Source organism: Momordica charantia (assembly GCF_013281855.1).
Source record: "Momordica charantia cultivar OHB3-1 chromosome 11 unlocalized genomic scaffold, Mcharantia_2.0 BLBB01000011.1, whole genome shotgun sequence".
NCBI classification, from domain to species: domain Eukaryota; kingdom Viridiplantae; phylum Streptophyta; class Magnoliopsida; order Cucurbitales; family Cucurbitaceae; genus Momordica; species Momordica charantia.
Genome location: NW_028275159.1, coordinates 495,935 through 514,316, shown reverse-complemented (window position 1 = coordinate 514,316; position 18,382 = coordinate 495,935). Strand labels below are relative to the sequence as shown.

The window sequence follows — 18,382 nt, the reverse complement described above, 5'->3', positions numbered from 1 at the left end:
CAAGTTTTTAACTTGGTTTCTGAAGCAGTAGTATATTCAGAAACCAAGTTAAATATGGGCACCAACACAAACATCCTTTGGCAATGGACAGAAGGAAAATAAAAGGTTGAAGAACAAAAGGATAAGGTAACCAAAACCCAAACAACATATGCATCCTCTTGTAAGTTCATCAATGAATGCCATATCAGAAAAACTCGGCAGCGTGCGGAAAACCCAAAATTCTTGCAAGAAAATGCAACCTCCCTACAAAATCCAGCCTTACATATGACAAACATTCACAAACACTGATGGCAATAAATATATGTCATAAGATAGAAAACACAGTTCCTTACAGACTAAACCACTCTTTTACATTCTATCTTCTCTCCTCCGTGGGGCACAAGTTATGATTTCATCAACCCTAAGAATCATCTCAGCTGCCTCTGTTGCAGAGAGCAGTATGGCCTGCTTGACTTTGAATGCTTCTGAGATGCCAAGTTCTGCCATATCTCCCACCTGTCACAGATATCACACAACAGAACAGGGTTAAAGAAGAAATTTGAACACAATAAACTATGGCGTAGAGTCAGGGAGTCTCTCTTTGTCCTGTGAATTAATGACATTGCTTCATATTACAGATTGGCCAGCTCTAATGAAGTATCAGGGGAGGTGCTTGAGGTATGAAACTAATTGGCCCTCAACCAGGGTTGTAAGAATATTTTCAAGCAAATCTGTCGTTAGGAACCAAACTGAGTGGCACTAATGCAGTTGGACAAACCTAGTTGATTAACTTAAAAAGTTCCCTATTGTACAAGCATGGAACAAAATGGCAATCTTCTATCGACAAATTTCAGTTCGCAGCCTATGTCTTATTGAGCTTCAATATTCTAACATGACGAGTGTTTAATCTACAATCAATTAAATAACATAACAAAAAGAACGGGGGATTGCCACATCATGAGGATTGGGGACTGTATCTTCCTACATATGATATGTATTCAGTGCAGCAATTTGTTTTAAAAATTGAGGTGTTACCCTTCTAAAATATGTTTCGATCTCAACACTTACCGATCCGGAGACGACATCAATCCCTGCATTGCAGCCTTCCTTGTGATGCTCAGCCCGGAGCTGTGCAATCAAGTCAGCACTATCCAACCCAGCATTATCAGCGATGATAGTTGGAATAGCCTGAAGAGCACGTGAAAAAGCTTCGATAGCATGCGATTTCTTCCCAGGAGTCTTCCTAGCCAACTCATCCACTTCTTTTGACATAATCATCTCAGGCCATCCACCTCCAAGCAGGACCCTGCTGTCATTGACTGTCTGAGACAGTACACACAAGGCATCATGCAGAGACCTTTCAGCCTCGTCAAGGACATGATGACTGGCAAACAACAAAAACAAGACGCAAAAATAGCACTGTCAAAACATATAACAACTCAAATGAGACAGCTCCAAGGTAAAATGTAAATGTAAAAATAATCATTAAAAAATATCCAACTGAGGGTTCATCTGATTGGACACCAATTGCAGGGTAACAATTGTAGGTGATAAAGCCTTCTTGCACCAGAGGTCCAAAATCACTTTATGATATTTACCATTCTTTTTTTTTATCAGAAATAAACCATCCATAGAAATGTATGATAAATATTATGTTAAAAAAATTATTAACTGACCAAAGTATAGAAAAATTCTCTAGGAATTTATGTTTCTCTGTAATATAATAAAGCACTCCAAAATATCTGTAAAATGAGATAAACGAAATCTACTGTATTTTTTAAAATACCTTGCACCCCTCAGCACAATTGTACAAGCCTGACCCATTTCCACACCTGAAAAATGGATCAGTTTGTCCTCGCCAATCATAATCTCCTCGATCAACTTGCAATGTCCAAGTTTCACAGATTCGGGATTGTCAAAAGTTGAAGCAATTTCACCACCAGTTACTAAACCCAGACGCTCTATGCCATCAAAATCAGCATGCTCAATAGCAAGTATTCCTGCATCTGCAAATAGTTCCTCTGGGAAATTGTAGATCAACTGTCTGTTAACAAAACAGTTGATTCCATGAGCAATTATCTTCTTCACCTTCTCTCTCATTTTTTCCTTTTCAGCTCCCTCAATTTCAGCAACTTTTGCCATTGAATCAACACGAACTCGAGCACCATAAATCTTAACTTTGTCAGTGTCCATAGCAGTATTTGCCACTAAAATTTTGGCATTCTCTATGCGTTTCGGTTGCCCAATACCAATTTTCTTGTCAAGAATAAACCTGAGGAAAGAAAATACAATACCAAACTAAATTTTATTTATTAAAAAAAAACTATTTTTCCAAGAGGATAAAAGAAATTATGACCAATTTTTTACATTTTCTAGTTATATTATATACCCTTTAGAATGTGGATTTGTAACTTTAGCATACTTGTATAGGCTTCAAACTTGTTATAAGGTGGGGAAAAACACTAAACCAAAACTCACCCTTCATCTAAAAAGGAATCCTTCAAGGATCCTCCAGGTTTCTTGATGATTTGAATTGACTCTAAGTTTGTGCTGCCCTGCAATTTCAACAAAGCAAATATCAAATAAAAGTAGAACACACATGCCCAAAGGGAAAGGAATATAAAAACACACCAACACAACATGAACACAGCTACATAGCATTTAACATGTGTCTCTCTCCCTCCCTCCCTCTCATCACACACACACATGAACATAGAATATATTACATGGAGAACAGTATCCATCTAATAGCAGCAGCCAACAATAAACATCAATATATTTAAACTTGGAACCAAACTTGTTCTTACATAATTTTAACCAAAATCACTATAAATATATTATGAATGAGCATTCACCTTTAACCTCATTACAGCATCCACTGCCAATTTGGCAAAATGCTCCTTGTCTTGTGATAGAATTTTTGAGCTCAGGGTAGTCATTGCAATCTTCATCAAGTCTGATTTAAATTTCTCTGAAAAAAGGGTAATGTGTTGCTTCAGAATATATAAGATGGAGAACAGTTCTATTCTAGTCCATAGAAGATTTGAAACTAAAGTTACTGATTAGAAAAATATACTTCAGTCTCATGCTAGACCAAGAAAAGGTAAAATGATAGAAAAGATGGGCATAATACCTAAATCTCCTTTGTTATCCACAACTTTCTGCAGCAAGGCATTACGAGCACATTCTGCAGCCATCCTATAACCTGAAAGTTTCAAATGAATCGTCATAAGTTTGAGACTCGTTACAAGGTACCACAAAAAAATGAAAACTGCAGAAAACATGATGTACAACGTAAAAGCATCAAAAAGCTCCCAAGATTGAATAAAATGGTAAGAAAGGTTAACAGATAGTCAAATAATCCATCTAGCTGCCAGAGAATGAAAAATGAAAAATGGAGGAGGGAGAGAGAGAAGGAGACATGGCATGCATGCATACATACACACACACACACATAGAGAAGAGAAAGTAGATTCATCTCCATGTCATACCTCTAGATGTCTATACAGTAACGTAGCATAAACATAATTATAAAAATACCTGCTATAATTGTCATCGGATGAATCTTTGAAGCAACCAATTTCTCTGCTTCCCTTAGAAGTTCTCCCGCCAGAACAACAACTGAGGTTGTGCCATCACCCACTTCATCATCTTGAGCTTTTGATATGTCTTAAACTTGTGGTCAAAGAATCTTCATATAAAGCCATAGGAAAGGCACGACTTCAACAGTAAAATAAATGAAGTACCCATACAAGAATTAAACAAACTTCCAGGACTACAATAGCCATGCAATTGCGTAAAAGATAAAACACGGCAAACACTCGACAAAGGATACCAACAAGAACTTTGGCTGCTGGGTTATCAATATGGAGAGATTTTAAAATGGTGGCACCATCATTGGTGACAGTGACTTGCCGTCCTCTGCCAGTAGATTGGAGAATTTTGTCCTGGAAGGTATTACATGCACAATCACAGAATCATATAAAGGTAAGAAATAGAGACCAGCTAAGCTAGTAATCCGTTGTTTCATTTTGTCACATTGGTATCTGGTTATAATATATATATATATATTTAGGAAGAATAAGCAGTGGGACTTACCATCCCCTTTGGTCCTAATGTTGTCTTAACCAAATCAGCAATCGCCATAGCACCAATGAATGATGCCTAAGAAAAGTGATTGAAAGATATTAAACTTACGAATGGGAAAAAGCGAAGAAACTTCTACTGGTACTGGTAGTATAATCAAATCTCTAAAACAGCACGAATTCTGAAACTTACCATTCTAGCACGCTCCCCCTTCTCTTCGTTCGCTTCATCTTTCAGGATTTTGTCGACCTACAAAGTTTGACATTCACGTAATAAACAAACAAAACTAGATAAAAACAATAACAAACAAGATGAGCAATGACTGTCATAGAAATGATGGAAACATCTGAAGAATGAACTAGAAAAGTATAGTCTCTAGAAACTAACTTACCGCCATAGAAATGATGGAAACTGAGACCTAACTGAAGAATGAACTACCTGAAACGTTGCACCGCTTTTCAGTCAATAAAAAGAAAACGAAATGAGACATACTGGATAATAACCACAAAGCAAGCCAAGGATCGCTCAGAATCAACTCGGCAACCATTTCCGTTTCCGGATTTTTCTTTAAGAACTAGGTTGCAAACTTTTCGAGCAGCCACAAAAATTCACTCACAACTAAAAAGGAAAAAATAAAGCTCTAAAATAAATCATTACCGTGGACGATAATGAACCCTGAGATGAGAGGCGATAGACGGCGGCGACGGGCGAGGGCGGACGGCGGATGGCGGCAGTGAGAAGAGTATGAGAGGCAAGAGTTTCTGAAATCGTGAGATTGAGATCGTGAGAGAGGGGAGAGGCAGTGAGATGGAGAGCACTTGGGCTTTACTGAAACTTAGCGGGCTCTATTAGGTCGTAGCGGTGACATTTTGATCGGTTCAGTTCCATTTTCAGCAAAAATTTATTTTAAAAAAAATCGATTCGGTTTATTAGTGAAATCGGTTTGGGTCGGTTTGCAGAAAGGCAAAAAAAAAAAAAGAGAGAGAGAGAGAACTCAAAACGACACCCTAATTTCCGAAGAAAAGGAAAGTGGCAAAATTTAAAATCCCATTTCTGAGAGTCCAATACAGAAAGGAAGGGGAAAGAAAAAAACTGTGAAATCCAAAAAGAAAGTGTCGCAAAAATAGGAATTTCAATTAAATACAACAACAGCAGTTGCAGATCCAAACCCCAAAATCCCCTCTAAAACTGCTAAAAATCGGTTGGTCCTCCGCTGGAACTGGACGACGAGAAAGAAACACGATGGAGCTTCTACGGGAGAGCGGCGCCTGAACAAAGACCCCCAAACCCTCGTTCTTTCCGGTTATAAACAACACCCCAACCGTAGTATTGATTAACCCCCGCTGGTCGGTTTTTACCATTTATATATAATCGGTTCGGTTCATAATAAACCAATAATTTAATTTATTAACTGATGACCGAATCGATCGGTTCTTAGAAACTTAACCCAACCCAAATCCAACATTTCCCTACAGTTTCGATTGGGTTGCTGAGGTTTTCTCTGTACACCGCTTCGTTCCTGGGTACAAATTGAATTTTTTTTAAACCTAATTTATATATTTTGTATTATTTTTAGTACAATAAATGGAAAGTTGAACTTTTGACCTCTATGAAATGGACAACATGTCATGACCAATAAATTATATTCATGTTAGTGTACCAAGCAATAGCTATCTTACTATGTTTAATACTTACTTGACCTATAAACATGTTTAAGAAAATACACTTCAATTAATATTTCTCAAACTTTTGTTAGGTTCATTTTTCACACAAAATTATTATTATTCACTCAAATTATTTATATTAAATGTTATCATGGTTCAAATTATTATGGCGTAATTACAATGGATTGATAGTCATTAGAATAACTTATTTTATAGCTAATGAAAGTATACGCTATTTTATTTGAGGTCGGAAGTTCATGTCCTCGTATCATGTACTAAAAAAATCTTATATTACTATATATGTTTCTATATTTTATTTGTTCGCTCCCCACAAAGAAATAGGATATTTTCAGCTTGCATGGTAGTTATTTTCCCTCTTCCCCACCAGTGATCCTCAAACAAAACAAACAAGCCAGTTCTAAGCGTCGATAAAAGTTCACATAGAAAAAATTATCAGATCCAATTTCTCACAATTCCAGACATAATCTCAAATAACATCTTTTTAATCTCAACTATACTCCATTTAAAAGAGTGACAATATCCACGACAAAAGATACATGCGGCACAAGCTTAAACTTGATTCAAGCAATATTTTGATATTAACTACCATTGATAGATAACAATATAGAGAAGAGATGGCCAAATGGGCAAGGAAATCCAATGATATCTAGCGAAAGAATGTGATCCGACCCTGAGCTGGGGTCGGTCGATCAGTGGGAGCGGTCTAACTATAGATATTCCAGTCTACGACAATTACAAAAGCAAAGAGACATTGCTTTTCCATGACATACCGAAGCTAAGATAGGCATTAACTACCTCTCAGATATCTAAGTATTTGGAATGCTATGGATTTAGAGTGGTCTGGTGTGTCTACCACTTGCCCTGCCACACAGAAGAGCATTTTTTGGAATGGGGAACTCGTCCCTAAGCGAAGTCGATGTCGTATAGACACGGAGGTAGAATTGTTGTCCGAGATATTGTCTAGCCCAAAACTCCGACCTTACGTTCCACATCCCTACGTTATCGAGAGCTACGTAAATTGCAGTCCATGAATAAGGGTATACCTGCACCAAACACCATCGTTAGGCGATTCAAACAGAGGAATTGTTTGGCAGAAAGCCAGAAGGGAATTGAAACTCAAGGCTTGCCTGAGTCGTGCAACGAGCAATTGCATCCCGGAGATTGTACTGGTTTCTGCTAGACTGCGTCCATTGGCCCCCATCCATGCTGAAAAAACAAAACGCTTTCAGAAATCGAGAACACGAATCATAGATCGACTGGTATTACAACTAAATATCTATTAGAGTTAACCAACATATATATCAACAACATATATATCAAGCATCTAAAGTATGTGAATACTATATTGAGCTTACCCGACCACAAAGAAAGAGTAGCCATCAATATGCCAACTTTGGATAATGTTTTCATTGTTTTGGAAAACAATTTCAACGAACGCTCTATAGTCAGCACCCATCACTGACGTGTCGAGGTAGATTCCTCCACCGGTAGGCCTGTCAGAGATGCTTCCAACGCGAAAAACCCCTCCGATGTTGAAGAAGTCAGCAAGCTTCAGGGGAGTGTCAGCAGGGATGAAGGATACGCTGTTAACCGCATACCTTTGTTTCCGGTTGACTTGGCCGGCAGAACTTGCAAGTATGATGGTTTTAGTTGTGTTTATGAGACCATAGTGATATGACCCTTGCGGGTTTGGCCTTGGTCCACTGGCTGTAAGATTGGTCCTACAAAAAGAAAAGGCCACAATCAAGACTATACCAAGACATGGAAAGCAATGGCCTAACCACTTGGTTTTGTTTAGTGAAAGCGATGGCCTAAACTCACTAGTGTAATGGAATAACTATGTTAAATTACCATTAAATTAAATCTAAACGCTTACGCTGAGTTGTTTAATCTATAGCCTATTACTAAGCTGAAAAGGATAGAGTGTATGGAAAGTAGCCAACCTAATAGAGCGGGCTTGGTTGAGGGACCAGTCGATTTGTATGGTAGGACCACCGGGAGGGGGGCCTTTGACAGGGCCAGCAGAGTTGCTATAACGAAGAATGCCGGTGGCAGTGAGGACCCGAGAAGTGAAACGAGTGGAAACGACGACGTAGTAGTCCTGAGCTGGCTGGTCTGCCGTGACGAGCACGGAGTAAGACTGGCCGACATGAACATCGAGCGAGGAGTAAGTTGTTTGAAGGGTGTGTGTTCCCTCCACCTCTACAAGCTTCAACTTGTGACCTTGAATCCGGAAGTTGAGGGAATGCTCTAGCCCCACATTAGAGATTCTCAATCGGTAAGTTTTTCCTGCAACAACAGCATTGAAAATTAACAATCAATCATCTTGTTTCCATATTGGATACCCATTCTCCTTTGAATCAGTGATCAGATTAAACCAGGAAAGTAAACTACCTTGTTCAACGCTAAAAGAGGTGCCATTGCCACGGCCATTGATGAGCACGCCATCCGGAAATGGAAGCTTCTTACCACGGTCCAGATGAGCCTTCAACGTCTGCTTGCCAAAGATTAGAGAACAAAATTATGAAGGTTCAAATTATATTTTGGTCCAAAACCTATTTCATTTTAGTACTTATTTTTTTATTCAATCACGTAAAAACCAAATCATTAGGTAAATAAACCATTTAAAACCGGTGCATGATATGTTTTAAATATAATGGCAATGATTTTTCTTTTTTAAAAATAATAAAATAAAATATTTAAAGATTTAGATATAGAATGATAAATGTATCTAGAAAAAGAGAGATAGAATAGTAAATATGAAAATTTAGAAATTAAAAAAGGAAAAAAACACGAGAACTTTGGTGAAGGGAAAATGAAGTCGCGTATTAAGTTTTTGGTTGGATTCATTATTAAAGCCCACCGAACAAAAAAGCGAAGCATTTGATTGGGTGGGCAATAATTCAAAAAATTTAAAAGTCAGGGGGTGGACCCCACAGGTTACCGACGGAAGGCACCGCAGAACTAGCGTAGCGAGAATGCCAATGCGATAATGCGATCCGCAGTCAGCGGGAAGCCCATTCCCCATTTTAAAAAAGTTGAGAATATTAAGATTGAACCTGAAAACGAACGTACCGTGTGATTGGATTTGTACCAGTCTCCGACGAGAACGGTGTAGTCGCCGGCGGGATCGGGGAAGGGGACGGGAATGCGGGGGCGGCTGAGGATTCTGATGGCGCCGAAACCGCCGGCGGCCTTGTGGAAGGCGAGAGAGGGGAAGTAGTAGAAGCTTCCGATCTGATCCTTCACTTGGAGAATGTAGGTGAAGTTCTTCCCCGGAGGGATTGGGCACGTCGTTCCATAAACACCGTCTTCGTATGAGTTTCTTCTCTGTTGAATCCCGTTCCTGTATTCCACAATTCAAATTTCAAACCTCCGATAGGATAGACGCATATTCACACCGGGGAAAACGAAAAAAAAAAAAAAGCTAATATTTTTTCTAAGAAAAAAAAGTTAGTTTGTTAGGTTTACATTAATTAAATATCATTTAAGTCATTAAATTTTAAAATTAAAAAGAAAAACAAACTATTTTGTCTTTTCCACCACTTTATGCATCTGAAGTCAAAGTCAAGTTGTTCGTTTTAAGACATAATGTGAGATTGAACTTTCGCTCCCAGGGAAAGAGGTTGGAACAATATATTCAATATATTTTAACTATGAGCTTAGCTCGTGTTGATGTCAAATCAAATTATATTCATTTTAAAATAATTAACTACTAAAATAGTAGTGCATGAACTGAAATTATCAATTTTTGGATTAAATGATAAAATCTTTTTTTAGTACAAACACTATAAACTTTCAATATTAAGTCCAGTAAGTTCCTAATTTGTAAAAACATTTAATGAATCTTGAAACTTTTACTTTTATGTCTAATAGATATTTAATTTACAAAATTTTTTTTAAAGTTCATGATGTATTGAATTCAAAATTAAAAGTCTTCCGCAATCGAAAACTTTTAAGACCTAATAGTTTATAAACATGTTTAGACATTTATTAGATAAAAGACCAAATTTGTAATTGATTTATTTTTTAAAAAAATTGAAAGACATAATTAATTTGAAATGTTAGATAGAAATAGCATATGGTATTACAAAAATATACATTGTTAAGCGTGCCATCAGAGGAAAATAAGGAAAAAGAAAATAAAAGTGAAGGTGCTGAAATTTTCGTGCGTGGGCCAAATATCCTAATCAACAACCCTCTCTACTCTGCTTTGTGGTAACACATGCATCATAAAAGCACTCGGAATAAAGTGGACCACCAAAACAAAACAAAACCAAATCAAATCAAATTATTCAAATCATCAATGTTTACAAGCAGTGACCTTCTTAATTACTCAAACGACTTCCATTAATCATGATAAATAAGCTTCCTCAGCAAACACAGTTCTATTAATTTCCACTATATTGCTGAGTATTTAAGCCAGAATCATACAGAATAAAGATGTTGGCAATAATTGACAACAGGTCTCAAAATCAATCCAGTTTTAGTCAAAATAACAGACACAGATCCAAAATGGGACACAAATTAAAAGACAAGACACGAAAACATGCTTAAAACTAAAAGTAAAGTGAAAAAAAAAAAAAAAAAAACACACACACACACACAAGTGAATGGATGGTTGAAGGAGAATCAGATCTATGTAATGAGAAACTAATTGCAACACGACAACTACTCTCCCACTGAAACCGTACTGTAATTGCACAGTAAGTGGGGCGGTGGTTGTCGTACCTTACTCTTTTTTGTTTTTTGTTTTTATTTTTTAATAATAATCTTCTTCTAATTATTCTTCTTCGATTAAAATGAAGAACCGAGAGAGTTAATTAAATTGAAGTACCAGGAGATGAGGAAGGGCTCATCCAAGCTGTTGAAGACATTAATGATGAGGTTGTCATTGGTTACGCAGTGGATGTCAGGGCCAGGGAATTGGCCATTGACGAGGATTCCCTGCAGAGGAAGAACAGATCACGGCCGCCATTGACGACATCAGATCAAAGGAGAAAAAATTACAAAAAGATAAAAATGGTAAAGAAGAATTAACCGACCTGCTGGCGGATGCCGAGGGGGTAGATGTTGCCGTAGGTGATGTTCCAGGTGAAGAAGCGGTAGGGATTTTCGGCGGTGACGGCGGCCAAGAAGCAGAGGAATGCACAGAGTGCAGCTCCGGCGGAACTTGGAAGCATTTTCTGTGTGTGGGAATGGGAAGAAGAGTGGGAGACGGTGAAGGGAATGGGGGAAGTATTTAAAGTGGGATACAGACACAGGAACACTAAAGCGGTGAGTTAGAAAACGAGTCTTGGCCGCAAAAGAGAAAAATTTAAAAAAAAAAAAAAAAAAAAGGAAGAAAAGGCAAAATAACATACTTTGGTGCTGATTGGTTATGGAAACCACGAATCAAAATTTGACAGCTCTTTATTTTTTAAATGAATTAAAAACTATATATTTCTTTTTAATTTGTCAAAAAGTTCAATTACTGGAAGGGAAATATGGGAAGAAACACAAGAGGAAGAACTAAGAAGGAGAGTGTGGAGTGTCGGTGGTGGGGTCCCACATTAGCACAAATATAATGAATTTTTGCATGTATGTCTCTCACATGGCATGGTTTTGACGAAGGTTTAGATTGCATGTGCTACTGACTGGTGAATTCCCAATTGAGTCAGCGGGGGGTTTTATTTTCCTTCCTTAAAATTTTTAGATCTATAACATGATCATCTATTTGATATATTTATTGAAGCTTGAAGATTGTGCTTTTGCTTACATCTATATTGTTAACACCATTGATAAAATAGTAACTAGCAAAACTATTTAATTTTTCCAACTATTTGCCAGCATTGTTAGAATGATAAAAGACAAATGAAATATCAACTTATAATATAGCTCAATAAATAAAACATTTATTATTATATCCTAAAATTGTGGATAGATTCCATCCATGTAATTATTGAACTTGGATAATAAATAACTAAATAAAAATGTGCATAGTTCCATGGTTAAATCACTCTAGTACATTAGTATACTTGGAATGGAACAATATATAGCAATAATGCAACATACATAATCTTATGCCAACCTAAACATAACTTAATTGGTTAACATTCCCAAATAAAATGGTTGGAAGTTCAAATCTCGGGTGTTTTTGAACTAAAAAAAAAAACTCACAACTCTGTTTTTTGAAGGTTATCTTTTTAGTCCCCGGGTATTTTAAAATTAACCTAAAGAAATAAATCACATTCCGAAAAGGAATCGATTGATTCTCTCCCAATCCCAATTGGTTGGACCATAGGTGCGATGATTTGTAAATAAAAAAGATATAGAGGAAATTTGTTCAAATCTCATGATGGGCACCTACTTAAGAATTAATTTTATGTATTTCATGGCAACAAAATGTAATAGAATCAAACGTGATTAGTCTAAGGTGTGTGCAAATTAGCTCCAACACTAACGATTATCAGAAAGAAAAGAAAAAAACAAACAAATCAAATGCAAAGGCAAATCTTTGCAGTAATTAGGCAGCAAAAAGACCATTTTCGGCATAAAGAGGTTGCCAAAAGCAACAGAAAGGGACTGTTTTTAATGAATAAACTAAAAAGAAGGAAGCGTCAAATCTAGAATTTGAAAACATTTCCGCAACAGGCGCTCATTCCATATATATATATAATAAGTTCAAATTATCACTAGAAAACAACACTGACCCACAGACAGCTGCCTCCCCTTTTGCTGCATGTGGACTGGACATTATTGAAACCATACCCACATAATTACGCAATCCAGTAAACCAAATCGCCAAGCCAAGCAACCTGTAGCATTACAACAGTGCCAGTTAACGCGCCACTTAGATTTAAACTCAATAGATGCAAAGTTATTTTCAAATCAAATGCTCATTATGTCTACAAATCGCTTCAAAAACAAGGTTCAGACAAAAAAACCCTCTTCTCAAGAGAGGGGTCAAAATTTTTCGCCATTGTACTACAGCTTTGATGGCCAGACTTCCCTTGAATGCAATTAGTTGGGAATATTTTAAGGCCCCAAATACTAAGAAATCTGATCGGTGCTTTAGATGAGCTCTAGAGAATCAATGAACAGCTCTAACAAGTTTGAAGTAGCTTCTCTAGTAACCATATATTGCCATCCATCACCTGGGGAGGGCCATTCGAAAACTTTTTCACCCTCTTGTTGGGGTACACCGACACCCAATTGATTCATATGAGACGCTTCTAAATTGATGGGTCCAAACCGATCAGAATAAGCTTAGAGTGTGATTGCTATCGTACTTGATCATAAGTGATCAGAAGGACAACTGTAACTTTTGAGTGAATTAGTTCATCTGTCCTACATGAATCGGTATAAACTTGGCATTCCATGCTCAAGTCCCATAAGGTGCACTCTAGAGGAATTTGTTCCAAGAAAAGGAGAATGATGCAGGCATCACTAGAACATGTGGGCACAAGGCAGAAACAAAGTGAACTCTTTTATTAATAGGTACTTTTAGAAGAATTACGAGATCGATTCTTGGTGTTGGGACTGGGAGTCCCATGTTAGTCTTAGAGAGATTTTTCTAAGAATTATCCAGCACTTGAACATGGACGTGGGCCCTTGGCGGTTATCCTCTGGCTTGTTTGTGGGCACAATCGGTTTAATAAGCAATGTCTTTGACTTGAAAAGATGGGTCCAAACAGCTCTCCTATCAGCTACAACTCTTAAGCAAATGGATTCCTTTATCCTACATCACAACAATTGCACACCATAAGCTTTGTAGTACCCTTGTGCCAGAAATTTCGCAAGAGATTACACAATAAGAAGCTTTATCATTAGTTGTCACATTTTAAGTAGTTAAAGGTAAAAGAACAAGATGTTTCAACATACAATCCTAGCAATAGCAGACTTCCTGTTATCAGCTGCCATTATTTCCAAGCCTAATCATCAATGGATCTAAATTGATATCTATATGCAAATTTCTTTGGTAACTAGAGATTTTCTTGGTTCCTCAATAACCATTTTATTTTTGGTTTTATGTTTTTAAGTTAAGCATATAAACACTATTTCTACTTATGAATTCTTTGTTTTGTTATCTAAAGCATTTTTCACCTTTCCAAATCTTACCATGAGAAGATCACATTATTTCAAGAAGAAGCAGGATGTCAGTATCAATCATCTTCTTAGCCAGGAAGAAAATTTTCCTACGGGTACGCCGAAGTATTACAAAAACTTGCATAAATTCTTTCATCTACGTTTTGTTCAGCGTATTGAGCACAATAACCTTATCATTTCTATCTAGGCCTGAGTGGTAAGAAATGATGACACAGGATAAATCAGCATCCCATTTTTTTCCACTTGAGAATTGTACCCCTACAGAATTCTTCTGTTATCATCTCTCTTCCTTTTTTTTTTCTTTCAATCACCGAGGGGACAGAGGTTACGAGAAAGCCGAATCATCACTAAAATCCTAAATCACTAGGGTTTTGTATTGCTCGATTCAACAAATTCAACCATCCAATTCTGTAATACCAAAAATCAAAAGGGCAAAACTAATCCAAATAATGGATCGGCCTTGTTATTACTTAGAAAAGAAAACGGAAGGCGTCGTCAAGCATTCTAGAAGGTTACAAACGGCAACAACAAAAATGTAAATCGGGTACACCAAGCAGGAAACAGATAAAAACCTAGACTAAAAACTCACAGATTGAAGAATTAAAGCCGTCAATCTTCATCGCTGAAGAGAAGACGAAGCCTGGATGCGAAGAAGCCGGTGGGGTCGAGGGATGCCTCGTGAAGGAGGCTGCGCTTTATGTTCTTCATACGGTCAATTAGGGTTTCGTGTTCTTGTTTGAGAGCCGAAGTGTCCTCTTGAAGGTCGTGGATACGGTACTTCTGACCCAAAGATCGGACGCTTAAGAGCATAATACCAGTCATGGCGAAGAACTGAATGAAGCTATCCTTGCGTTTCAGTGCGTTTGCGAACAGACCAAGGGGTTTTTTGGGCAATTGGAATTCAGGGGCTGAGCTTGACGGAGCTGAGGGAGCCATGGGAGAACTGTAACTGCGAAAACCTTCAACAGAAACGCAGACGAGAAAAGCGATTTCTTGAATCTCTCCGCTGAAATGGAAATGGGAGGAGAAGCGAATAGTGAGAGTAAAAATCCTCTACGGCGGTTGGTTGCCTTCATAAACAACAAAACCAATAGAATTTTGCCACGTGTTACCTCTTGAAAACAGTATTTTTTCTTCCCAAAATTGACTTTGAATGAATTATGAATTTTTAGATTTTGGTGTAAAATTACCAAAAATAATTTATGTAATTATTTCATAAAATTTGTAAAAGAATAGCCAACTTTTACACATTTATTTTAAAATTAATTAGATACAGTTTTTTGTTTGTTTGTTTCCTTTTCCTACTATGTGTCAATCTCCTGTCAATTTAAAATGTGATGGATAAAATATACAGATTATCTTTTTAAGAAATATTTAAATTACCAAATAAATATTTCCACATTTTCAAATAAGTAAAATTTTTTAATTATTTATATTATTTCTACATTAATAATATTTTATTTATATTTTGTATATTTTGTAGACTATTTTGCAATACTACGAAGACATAGATTCATTATTTATGTTGATGTCGAACTCATAAACATTATAAATTTAATCTTAAAAAATTCGAAAATGAATGATCGCATCAATATAAAAGAAAATTGTATTTTACAGGCCAATATTCTACCATTTTAACCTACATCCTCTTATGAGTAGAATGACCTTGGCCCAAACATCTAGGATTAAGGCATAAAAGAGATTATAAGAATCTGTCTAAGAAGACAACGCACAAGAGAAAAAAAAAAATTAAAACAAAAAATAAAAAGCTGGAGAAGCATTATCTAGAGAGAAATCAAGGAAGGGAAAAAAAAAAAAAGTGGCTTCAGTTTCATCCAGGAATCTGCAATAATATTCTTCCAGTTGGAGATGTGTACTAATATTATTCCTGATCTGTACTGGCTAGCAACCGTCGGCTTATATCAGTTGCTAACATATCTATATATTCCTGCAACAACACAACACCTTATATTACATACCAATCAAATTCCCGACACAGCTTTTGTTAACCGTGACGGGAATTGAATAAAGTAATGAACTGATCATTGAACTTTCAACTTTTTATCCAATTAAAATTTACGCCACCGGACACTTGAATTTGTCATTACGCAATCGTGAAATGATAGAAACTTTTTTAAATACTTGAACTGTATAGACATAGTTTAAAGATTGACCTTAGCAAGTATGTCATCGCTGCACAAGTCATTTGCGATATCTTCAGTAGTATGGCCGGAGAATCGAGCTGAACTCTCGGCCACAGCACGAAAGACATCGGTGGCAGAATTGGTAGATATAATCTTTTGAACGAGATCTTGAAACACAATCTAAAAAAACCATCAAAACAATTTGGTTTAAACGAGATCTAGTCGACACTTTTCAAAATTTAAAGATTTATGAGACAGTTTATGAACTTACGGGTGATTGTCCCATGCGAAAGGTCAAGATCGTACGACCAAGTTCGAGAAGAAGGGCTCCAAATTGTCGCATACTAAGTCCTACTTGAACCAACTCTTCCTGGATTTGAGCCCTCACATTTGGATCACTGGAACACCCCTCTTGCTCCAATCGCTCAACAATTCTCTTTAATAAACAATATTTTTCCACAAGACACCATAATAACATAACACATAACATAAGTACTTATGAGCAATATTTAAGGCCATTATTACAACGCTTCAACGTCATGGATTCAAAAATGACAAAACTATATTTTTATTTATGTTTTGGGATAAATAAGAAACGGAAATAAGAAACAATAAACTTGTTTTCGTTGTTTTCAAAATTTCTATACAATTTTTAAAATTTCTTAATAAAAATTGAAAACGAGAATATTACCAAACGGGTCCTAAAAAAAACCTCATAATCGTTTCATCGTTTCATTAATGGCGATAACAATGGCCATAATACTTACCGGCAAGGAAGTGGTGGCATAATCACTTAGAAGCTGTTGAGCATGTCGCAAGACAAGCCCCAAAGATTCAGGAGTTGGCAAATCATGGGGATTGGTAGGCAGTTCCACCCTTGGCAGATCTCCTATACATTGTAATAATATTTATTCAATAATACAAATCAGACCAGGAAGAAACTTGTTCAATTCAATCAAATCAAATCAAAATCGACGATATAGTTGTTCAAAAATTACCACCATTTTGAGATATCGCATGCTCGAGGGGGTTCATGAACTCGAAAATTGTTGTCAAATGAATCAAGAATGGGCTAAAAAGGAGATCAAACACAGAAAATTGGTAGGAGTACACAATTCTCAGAAAGACCTCTTGAAATTTCTTCCTTGAAGAATGAATTGAATCTTGAGGAAAAAAGAAAGGCTTAGAATTTTTCTGTTTCGGCAAATTTTTGTATCTCACAAATTCACCATTAAGTTTTCTTATCATTTTTTTCCCTTTCTTCAAGGTCAATGAACTCTCCGAGTAAAAAGCATATAATCATGGCTGAGAAAACTAGAAAATAGTTAAAAAGAAAAAGAGAGGAAAAAAAAAAAAACTTTTGCGTCTTTAATCACCTGAAAATGGTAGATTTGTGAATATAAAGTCTCGATGGTTCAGCTCAATAATAGGAGTGGCAGCCTCTTATGTGTTAGTATTTTGTAGGAGGGAGTATTGCCTGTCATGAACCTCTAAACCAATTGCATTGTGCCACGTCTTAAATGTCACCGGATTTTTTTTTCTTAGAGATATAGACTTTATTGCTGGTTTTTATTGGCAGAACAAGTTTTAGAACGGGTTAAGACACTTATCTCCGATCAAAAGATTAAAAATTTGAATCCCACGAGAAAATTATAACCTTTTATTAAACTTTAACCTCATATTGGCATAAGATGTTGTTTGTTAAAATAATTTTAATTGTGAACTTAGGATAAGATTATTATGTAATTGATCATTATTGTAAATTTAAGCATTTTTAACAAATAAATTAATGAAAAGACATATCATTTGTGCATAAAAATATATATAAGAGATATATCTAATATAACACATCCTGATATATTTAGGAAGATTTTTCCTCATTTTAAAAAGCCCCTTATTATAAAACATATTGAACCCTTTTTTTTTTTCTATCTTTACCAATGAAAAAAATTGTTACCATATTTATAATTAACTCTTTGATTTTACTATATTTGCAAGTTGCCTTTAAAAATACCCATTTTATGAACCTTTACATCATGTCTACAAAAAACCTTCCTCTTGACATCCTAAATATTGTTCTACTAAATAAATAAACAAACTCCCTTGCTAGTGCTACTAGAAGAGTGGATATCCTCATCAACCAAACAACAAAGTTTGCTTCACATGAATGACGTTGGATACTCATATATTTTTAGATGTCCAAAATTTGGAAACATCCTGCCTTTTTATCTATAATAATAGGTATTTTTTTTTATTTTATTTTCGTACTTTTTTATAATTTATTTGATACATATAATTTATTTGATACGTAGAAGTGGATATGTAAACCCGTATTTTCAAAAATGATAACCTTAAGACAAGGTACCCGAGTTTTATCAGTAGAAGACACGTCCCTATAAC

General features: G+C 36.2%; 4 protein-coding genes across 7 annotated transcripts; all 4 read right to left on the bottom strand.

The window, feature by feature from the left end:
- Window positions 1-127: 127 nt before the first annotated feature.
- On the bottom strand, window positions 128-5,354 carry LOC111006263 (TCP-1/cpn60 chaperonin family protein). Of its 3 annotated transcripts, none has more exons than XM_088119452.1 (13): window positions 5,235-5,354; window positions 4,723-4,826; window positions 4,457-4,519; window positions 4,258-4,314; window positions 4,078-4,143; window positions 3,815-3,926; window positions 3,520-3,648; window positions 3,113-3,184; window positions 2,835-2,950; window positions 2,458-2,534; window positions 1,766-2,251; window positions 1,048-1,363; window positions 128-495 (listed from the first exon to the last, which is right to left on the bottom strand). In XM_088119452.1, the coding sequence occupies exons 3-13, from the start codon at window positions 4,460-4,462 to the stop codon at window positions 349-351; spliced, it is 1,584 nt and encodes a 527-aa protein (XP_087975578.1). In that variant the 5' UTR covers window positions 4,463-4,519; window positions 4,723-4,826; window positions 5,235-5,354; the 3' UTR covers window positions 128-348. The 3 variants fall into 3 exon arrangements, with proteins under 3 accessions (XP_087975578.1, XP_022133788.1, XP_022133779.1); XM_022278096.2 differs by having other exon boundaries at window positions 4,457-4,503; XM_022278087.2 differs by lacking the exon at window positions 5,235-5,354 and having other exon boundaries at window positions 4,457-4,503; window positions 4,723-4,910.
- Window positions 5,355-6,211: 857 nt separating this feature from the next.
- Window positions 6,212-12,111, bottom strand: LOC111024532 (L-ascorbate oxidase homolog). The gene is made up of 8 exons (XM_088119633.1): window positions 10,796-12,111; window positions 10,588-10,697; window positions 8,826-9,096; window positions 8,145-8,244; window positions 7,694-8,039; window positions 7,106-7,471; window positions 6,878-6,956; window positions 6,212-6,793 (listed from the first exon to the last, which is right to left on the bottom strand). Exons 1-8 carry the CDS (start codon window positions 10,931-10,933, stop codon window positions 6,581-6,583), a joined length of 1,623 nt encoding a protein of 540 aa, XP_087975759.1. The 5' UTR covers window positions 10,934-12,111; the 3' UTR covers window positions 6,212-6,580.
- Window positions 12,112-12,255: 144 nt separating this feature from the next.
- LOC111012778 (uncharacterized) lies at window positions 12,256-14,879 on the bottom strand. Of its 2 annotated transcripts, XR_002601615.2 has the most exons (3): window positions 14,428-14,879; window positions 13,249-13,470; window positions 12,256-12,547 (listed from the first exon to the last, which is right to left on the bottom strand). XR_002601615.2 is itself a non-coding variant. In XM_022287043.2 (2 exons), exon 1 carries the CDS (start codon window positions 14,772-14,774, stop codon window positions 14,448-14,450), a length of 327 nt encoding a protein of 108 aa, XP_022142735.1. In that variant the 5' UTR covers window positions 14,775-14,877; the 3' UTR covers window positions 12,256-12,547; window positions 14,428-14,447. The 2 variants fall into 2 exon arrangements, 1 of the variants encoding a protein (XP_022142735.1); XM_022287043.2 differs by lacking the exon at window positions 13,249-13,470 and having other exon boundaries at window positions 14,428-14,877.
- A 547-nt stretch (window positions 14,880-15,426) lies between these two features.
- On the bottom strand, window positions 15,427-17,245 carry LOC111011363 (uncharacterized). Its single transcript, XM_022285096.2, has 5 exons — window positions 16,981-17,245; window positions 16,750-16,871; window positions 16,254-16,418; window positions 16,013-16,162; window positions 15,427-15,786 (listed from the first exon to the last, which is right to left on the bottom strand). The coding sequence occupies exons 1-5, from the start codon at window positions 17,228-17,230 to the stop codon at window positions 15,721-15,723; spliced, it is 753 nt and encodes a 250-aa protein (XP_022140788.2). The 5' UTR covers window positions 17,231-17,245; the 3' UTR covers window positions 15,427-15,720.
- Window positions 17,246-18,382: the final 1,137 nt, after the last annotated feature.

Excerpts from the sequence above, each read along its gene's own strand:
- LOC111006263 (XM_088119452.1), bottom strand. Across the intron at positions 2,951-3,112 it reads GGATAACAAAGGAGATTTAG|AGAAATTTAAATCAGACTTG; the intron begins GTATTATGCCCA and ends CCCTTTTTTCAG. Across the intron at positions 2,535-2,834 it reads ATGCTGTAATGAGGTTAAAG|GGCAGCACAAACTTAGAGTC; the intron begins GTGAATGCTCAT and ends TTGAAATTGCAG.
- LOC111024532 (XM_088119633.1), bottom strand. The coding sequence starts at position 10,933 with ATGCTTCCAAGTTCCGCCGGAGCTGCACTCTGTGCATTCCTCTGCTTC. Across the intron at positions 8,040-8,144 it reads CTCTTTTAGCGTTGAACAAG|GAAAAACTTACCGATTGAGA; the intron begins GTAGTTTACTTT and ends CTGTTGTTGCAG. Across the intron at positions 6,957-7,105 it reads TACTCTTTCTTTGTGGTCGG|CATGGATGGGGGCCAATGGA; the intron begins GTAAGCTCAATA and ends TTGTTTTTTCAG.
- LOC111012778 (XM_022287043.2), bottom strand. The coding sequence starts at position 14,774 with ATGGCTCCCTCAGCTCCGTCAAGCTCAGCCCCTGAATTCCAATTGCCC.
- LOC111011363 (XM_022285096.2), bottom strand. The coding sequence starts at position 17,230 with ATGATAAGAAAACTTAATGGTGAATTTGTGAGATACAAAAATTTGCCG. Across the intron at positions 16,163-16,253 it reads TTCGCATGGGACAATCACCC|ATTGTGTTTCAAGATCTCGT; the intron begins GTAAGTTCATAA and ends TGGTTTTTTTAG. Across the intron at positions 15,787-16,012 it reads GCGATGACATACTTGCTAAG|GAATATATAGATATGTTAGC; the intron begins GTCAATCTTTAA and ends GTGTTGTTGCAG.